This window comes from Monodelphis domestica, chromosome 1, assembly GCF_027887165.1.
Source record: "Monodelphis domestica isolate mMonDom1 chromosome 1, mMonDom1.pri, whole genome shotgun sequence".
Taxonomy (NCBI): Eukaryota; Metazoa; Chordata; class Mammalia; order Didelphimorphia; family Didelphidae; genus Monodelphis; species Monodelphis domestica.
The window spans coordinates 480,969,661-480,975,676 of NC_077227.1; the positions used below are offsets into that span (position 1 = coordinate 480,969,661).

The window sequence follows — 6,016 nt, forward strand, 5'->3', positions numbered from 1 at the left end:
AGCCCACCAGAGAATCATTCCTGCTAGAGGTCAGTCCCCAGCCCCTCAGCTCTGGGACCAAGGGGCCTCTCAGTCCATGGCTTTGAGCTATTTAAGCACAGGAAGTTTGTTAGCAGACCCATGAGGAACCAAAAATCTTATTCCAAAAGTTGATATTTTCCCTGTGTCCCACTTTGTTTCCTCATGAATTTCCTGAATGAGGGTCTCCATATTCCTTCTCTACATTTCATCTCATCTTTTCCCCAAGCCTTCCCTAACACCCACCCTTCAATGATATTCTGTGAACTACCATAGTATTATTTGGTCCATAAACATTAGCAATCAGTTTCCCAGACTCTGTCCTCTCTCTTGATTTGCACCTCTTCTCTGGGTCCCATAGTCTTCAAATACAGGGGTTTGTATCCAAGAAGCACTTAGGGAGAAACAGAAGCCTAAGGAAAGAACACTTGAACATGGCAGGGAAGAAGAGGGACAGATGGAAAAAACCTTAGACTGCCTCCTCTCTTGTCTTTCCACCCAAGTCCCAGGATCATAGGCATATACCCACAAATGAACTCCTTTTGCCTTTATTCCCCCCCCTCATTTTCAGAAACCTTCAGAGGGTCTATGAGTCTGTGCCCTACCAAGTAACCCTGGGAGGGCTACCTTTCCAAGTCCCTCCATTTCGCTGATGCTCTCATAAAAATTCTCAGTGGGCCCATTTTCTGTCTTCTTGCCACAGGTGGGGCTGATAGTCCTGTAGGAGGAATTTGTGGCTGGTCTTTGGCTCTCTTCATCTTCAGCCTCCACTACTGGGGCCTGAGTATTTCTGTCCAGTTGGTTACAGGGAGCTCTGTTCCAGGTGGCTTCCAAGGGTTTCCGGCCTAGCTTGCAGATTTTGGAATACAGGACGTCCACCTGGGGAAAAATTCAGAAACCAAAGTGCCCTGCACTGCTCCTGGATACCAGTGAAGATTCTGACATCTTGGCAGTCTAAATCTCAATTTGGGGATGGGGTAGGGAGAAGAAATTTGGAACCAAAAGGGGAGTTACTCCAGAACCATCCTAACCCACACAATGCCCCTTCTTCCCAAAGAAAAGCCCTGCCAATATGCCTCCAGATTCACTTTACCTCAGTTGCTATTTCATGTTGCTGAGCTCCTCTCTCCAGAGGGATTGAATCACTGGGACTTGTCAGGCTGGGTCCCACCTCAGCCCCTTTCTTGATCTTCCGAACATAGGCATACTCTGCTATCACTGACTTCTCTGAAATCATGGGCTGTTCCCCTCCACACTGTGTCATTGGAGGAACGCTTGGGACAGCTGCCTCCCTCACATTGGAATAGGTAGACTCAATGGCCAAGAGGTCTAAAGCAAGGGGAGGCTGAGGTAGCTCACGGTGAATAAAGACGGGAGGCACTGTGGTCATCTGAACATCAGCCTTGATTCCTCCTGGCCACCGTGGGTACAGGAGGTCAATGCTGGTAGGTCGCTGGGCTAAGGAGAAAGAACAGCAAATTGGGAGAGAAACAGTGGAACCTGGCCTGGGGAGAAAGAAGCAAGGGGAGAAGATAGAATCCTACTTGGTCTCTTGGGGTTAGGAAAAAAGCCAAAGATAGGGAGACATCGATGGAACAAATTAGGGAGCAAGGCTCAGGCCTGCACCCTAGATCTAGTAAGATGTGAAATACCTGCAGATGGTCTCTGGACTTAGGAATGAGAGACAAGGAATCCCTCACCTTTACTGTTCCTGGTGCCTCGGTTGAGTTCATGCAGTTTGGAGTCTGACTTGCTGAGTGAATGGAGCTGCATCTGTCTCAGTAAAGACTACAGGTGAGGGAAGGGAAATCTAATTAATACTTCTTCCACTCCCAAATATGAGCCCCATTCCTGAGGCCCAATGCCTACGTAAAGGGAGACATCACATTAGTGTTATCCTACCTAGTCACTCACCTCATCCACTACCTTTAGCACAGACTGCTGCCTTCTTTTACCATTCCTGGAGGATAGAAGGACAGGGGAAAGGAAAGGGGGTTAGTTTTTGGTGATGGTTAGTCTCAGGCCCTGAGTGGAAGGGGTTTACTCACCACTGGCTGAGACCCCAAGTTATCACAGACTTCTACCACCATGACCACTTGTCACTTAAAGATTGGGGTCAAGAAACTGAGCCAGCATTCTTCTCTCTGATGTCTCTCTTTATAGATGTGTATTAAATTTGCAGGTTTGCACAGCACTTTCCTCACAATCCTGTGAGCTGTGTCACAAGCATAATATCTCCATTTTACAAATGAGGAAACTACTAAAGCTTTGAACAATTAAGTGAGTTGTCTGGATTGATGCAGTGAGTTGACTATCAAATTCAGGATTTGAACCCAGGTCTCTCAAACATTCATTCTACTATATCATGTTGCCTCTAAAATGGAAATTTCCAACCCACTCATTTTACTGAGGAGGAAATTGAGGTACAGAGAAAGGAAATGACTTGCCTAGAGTCATGTGGAAAATTATAGAACCACCACTTTCTGTTTTGTTTCATCTTGCATACTTCCTGTCACACAACAGTCTTCATTACTTTGGTGTTTAGGAGAAAGACCAAACACCTCAACCTGTCAAGAATCTCACCAGTCTGGCTCATCTGACTCTCTGTTCCAGAATATACATTTTATATGTCCTTTAGCTCTTTCTTCCTTTCTTTTTCCCTCCCTCTCCCCCTCTCTTCTTTTCTGCTCTCTCTCCTTCTTGTTCTCTGTCTCGTACCCCTCCCCATTTTGTTCTATGGATCAGTATTACAGTTCCTGTTTCTAAGTTGTTTTGGAAATCTATAAAGTGGTAAGAGAGGACATGAGGTCACAGCATTTTGAACTGGAAAAACCCTTAGCAGCCATCTAGTCTGACCTCTTCATTTGACAGAAAAGGAAACTGACCATGGAATGTTAGTCTAAATCCCTCTTTTTAAAGGATGAGGGACCTGAGGCCTGGGGGAGGGTGGAGGAAGGGAAGAGGCTTTGATGTTAAATTCACTGTTCTTTCTCCTACATTATTTCTTCTCTACTACACACTTTCCTTCCTCAATCCCTCTCTGAGTAAGTCATCCTTCAGGGCCAATTCAAGTCACATCTCTGTCCCTGGACATAGGCTGGGGGCAGCCTCCCCCCTCAGTTTGTGCTATTCTCCACTTCAAACAAAGTGAAGCTGTCTTCTTCTGTACACTGTACCCCACATTTAGAGGCTTATTCTCTTGCTTCCGCAACAGTCTTGCTTCTCAGGTAGCCTGCAAACTCCTCCCTGACCCAGAAAGGGCCCCACATTTGATGAATTGACCATCCATGCTAGAATGGAGGAGCCATTTTGAACAATGCATGACAGGGACAGACATACCTGTGGCAGGTGGTGCACAAGGCACAAAGCATAATTCCCAAGGCCAGGCAGCTCAGGCCCCAAAGGGCTGGAGGGGCTTGGGGCTGGGGAGCAGCCTGAACCACTGCCATGCAGGGAGTTGTTGTGCTCTGGGAGACTGGCCTGTGGAGAAGGGGCCAGGTCAGGAAGTATGGTACGGTTGTAAAGGAATGAGAAAATCCCAATTTGAATCTCCCAAGGGCATGATCTGCTCCCCACCCCATCAAAAGCAAACGGTGGGATGAGGGAGGGGATGCTCTGACTCAGCGAACAGGAAACCAAAAAGCTTCTCAGTCTCCCTCCCCCACTGCCTGAGTCCTCTGATGTAGACAAGATGCTCAGTGTCTGAGCTGGTGCCTCAAAAGAGCTCTCCTTACTGATCTATACGACTTCCACTTAGGTCCAAGTGCCAGTCCATCAGGTTATCACATGAGGTGTTCCCAGCCCTGAAAAACTGTTTGGGTTTAGCCTAGCTGTGTTCCTAAGCTGCAGGTCCATCTTTCTCCCAAAGGCTTCTCCCCATGGCAGGATCCCCCTCCTATACCAAGCTTCACCCAAACTCCTGGAATCCTGGGGGGGGGGGGGCAGTGAGAATGGCTCAGAACTCAATGGTCCAGTGAAAGAGCCTCCTTTCCCCCACCCCAATAACTCTGCTGGGGAGATTCCAAGCCCTACTGACCTGTCATCAGTTGTGGTTTCACCCTAAACCAGATAAGCACCCTCTACTGACCCCACAAACCACAAAGACCTTACAAAGGTAAGGGTGATTCTATCAAAGTTCACCAAGTTCAGCCCCACTATACCCAGAACCTGATTTTTTTGGGGGGGCTAGGAGAGTGGGGGAGCAAATGGAGAGAATGTCAGTGTTGGGAGAAGTGGTAGTGAAGTTAACTATTGCAGCCAGTGTGAATTGTATGGCTGGAGCATTTCTGATAACCCATTGAAATGCCTTAATGACTGCAGAACTCTTGAGGCCAGAAAGCTACTCATAAAGGGGAGAAGAAAAAATGGATCTTCTGCAAGGATGGAGAAAAGCATCAGTGGGGATCAAGGAGGGGATCTGCATAGGAGGATCTTTCTTGGAGTATTGGCTTTGGAGCCCCCACCCAAAGCTGCTACAGAAGCCCTTCCATACAATCCTCTGCTCTGTTTCCCAATGGATGATCTACCCTCATAAGGTTTAAGAAGTGATGTGAAAGCTTCTGGCGAGGGTGGAAGTGGGGTTCTTCCTCCCAGATCCCAGTGGGGACATGGTGCTTTCTTCTTCATTGAACTCCAGAAAAAAATTCTCTCCAGAACAGGTTTCCTAATGTGGGGTGAATGGCCTGATAAAGAACAGAGCCCAGGAAGCAGGTTGGGTCCAGCAAATGGCTGTATTTGAAGAAATCTCCCAATAAGATCCAGATTGTTTCAACTGTCCCCAAAGTTGATATCTTTGTTTTTTTTCCTCCCCACCTTGGAGAGGTTGACTTTGCTCAGCTGGTACTATCCCTACCCCGGTTTTTGGGCTGGTGAAGAGCATTTAGCCAACTTAACCCAGAAGTTCCACAGATACCAATAGGATGGCACCTATGCCAAGAGTATTAACTTCTAACTGTCCTCTTTCTAAGCCTGGAGGATAGTTGGGACTGGTTCATTTGGACCTAACACCCCTTTGCTTTCCAGAGGCCTTTTCATGTGGAACCCAAGAAGCCTATACAGCACTTACTTCCAGTCAATTCTGCCGGTCTTTACCTTCAGGCTCACAGCCCTCACGATTCACTGGTGCTGCTTCTGCTGCCACTAGGCTTTCTGCCTCATTCGGTTGGATGGAGGCTCTGGACCAGCCCCAGGATGACTCCAGCATGTCTTCTAGAGTGGTAGCTCCTTTTGTTCAGCCCCCACCCTCAGCACCAAGGGCTCATTTCCTGGCCCTTGCCTAGCACATCTCACCACCCAACCCTTGGTGTAGTTTCTAAACCTCTATCACCTACCCCCACATTATGCAAACTGAAGGGACCTAGCAAAGTACTGCTCCCTCTGCTGGCACAATGGAATGTTTCAGCCCAGAACCATGGACCCTTCCATTTAAATTGTTAAACTCAATGAATTCTGTGCAGTAAAATAAAGGCCAACAGCCAAGTCACTACACACCTTGCAAACTAGTCATTTGTGTGTGGAATTATATCCAATTCAAAGGTGAAACATCTATTGCCTGCTCCATTTCTCTGGTTCTTTTACTTGCTCTTTTAGCCTTTCTGATTTTTTTCTCTACTGAGGAGCCACATTTGAACCAGGATTAAAGCTGGAACAGAAAGGTTTTCCTTCATTTGACTGAACTTTCTCCTTGCTGAATGGCCCTGGCCACTCTGAAGGGGTAGGAAACCAGTTAACCATAACTCTCATCAAGCATGCCCATTCCTGCCCCAACCTCTGTAAAATTTTATATCCTAGACCAGTGTTTGTGAAGTATTAGCATGTGTGCCAGGCCAGCAGCAGGGGAGCTGCTCCATTCCCTCTCTTCCCAATGCCTGAGGATATTTTTTGCAGGCTCCACCCCTCTATCCAGCTGCCCAAAGGGATCTGTAATGGGGGGTGGGGAGCTTTTGGGGGGGGAACCTAACAGGCAGCTTGAAGTTGCAGTTTGGGCACACAAACTTGA

General features: G+C 47.5%; 1 protein-coding gene across 2 annotated transcripts; it reads right to left on the reverse strand.

Moving 5' to 3' along the window:
• Window positions 1–550: 550 nt before the first annotated feature.
• LIME1 (Lck interacting transmembrane adaptor 1) lies at window positions 551–5,960 on the reverse strand. 2 transcript variants are annotated; one of them, XM_007475537.3, is made up of 6 exons: window positions 5,084–5,960; window positions 3,358–3,498; window positions 1,933–1,978; window positions 1,719–1,806; window positions 1,112–1,476; window positions 551–897 (listed from the first exon to the last, which is right to left on the reverse strand). In XM_007475537.3, exons 2-6 carry the CDS (start codon window positions 3,465–3,467, stop codon window positions 586–588), a joined length of 921 nt encoding a protein of 306 aa, XP_007475599.2. In that variant the 5' UTR covers window positions 3,468–3,498; window positions 5,084–5,960; the 3' UTR covers window positions 551–585. The 2 variants fall into 2 exon arrangements, with proteins under 2 accessions (XP_007475599.2, XP_056668792.1); XM_056812814.1 differs by lacking the exon at window positions 5,084–5,960 and having other exon boundaries at window positions 3,358–4,736.
• Between the last annotated feature and the right edge of the window lie 56 nt (window positions 5,961–6,016).

Bases quoted from the DNA above. Each gene is read 5' to 3' on its own strand.
- LIME1 (XM_056812814.1), bottom strand. From the start codon at position 3,599: ATGGGGTGGGGAGCAGATCATGCCCTTGGGAGATTCAAATTGGGATTT. The intron at 1,807-1,932 runs GTGAGTGACTAG...CCTCACCTGTAG, and splicing joins TGCTAAAGGTAGTGGATGAG to TCTTTACTGAGACAGATGCA. The intron at 1,477-1,718 runs GTGAGGGATTCC...CTTTCTCCTTAG, and splicing joins AGGCACCAGGAACAGTAAAG to CCCAGCGACCTACCAGCATT.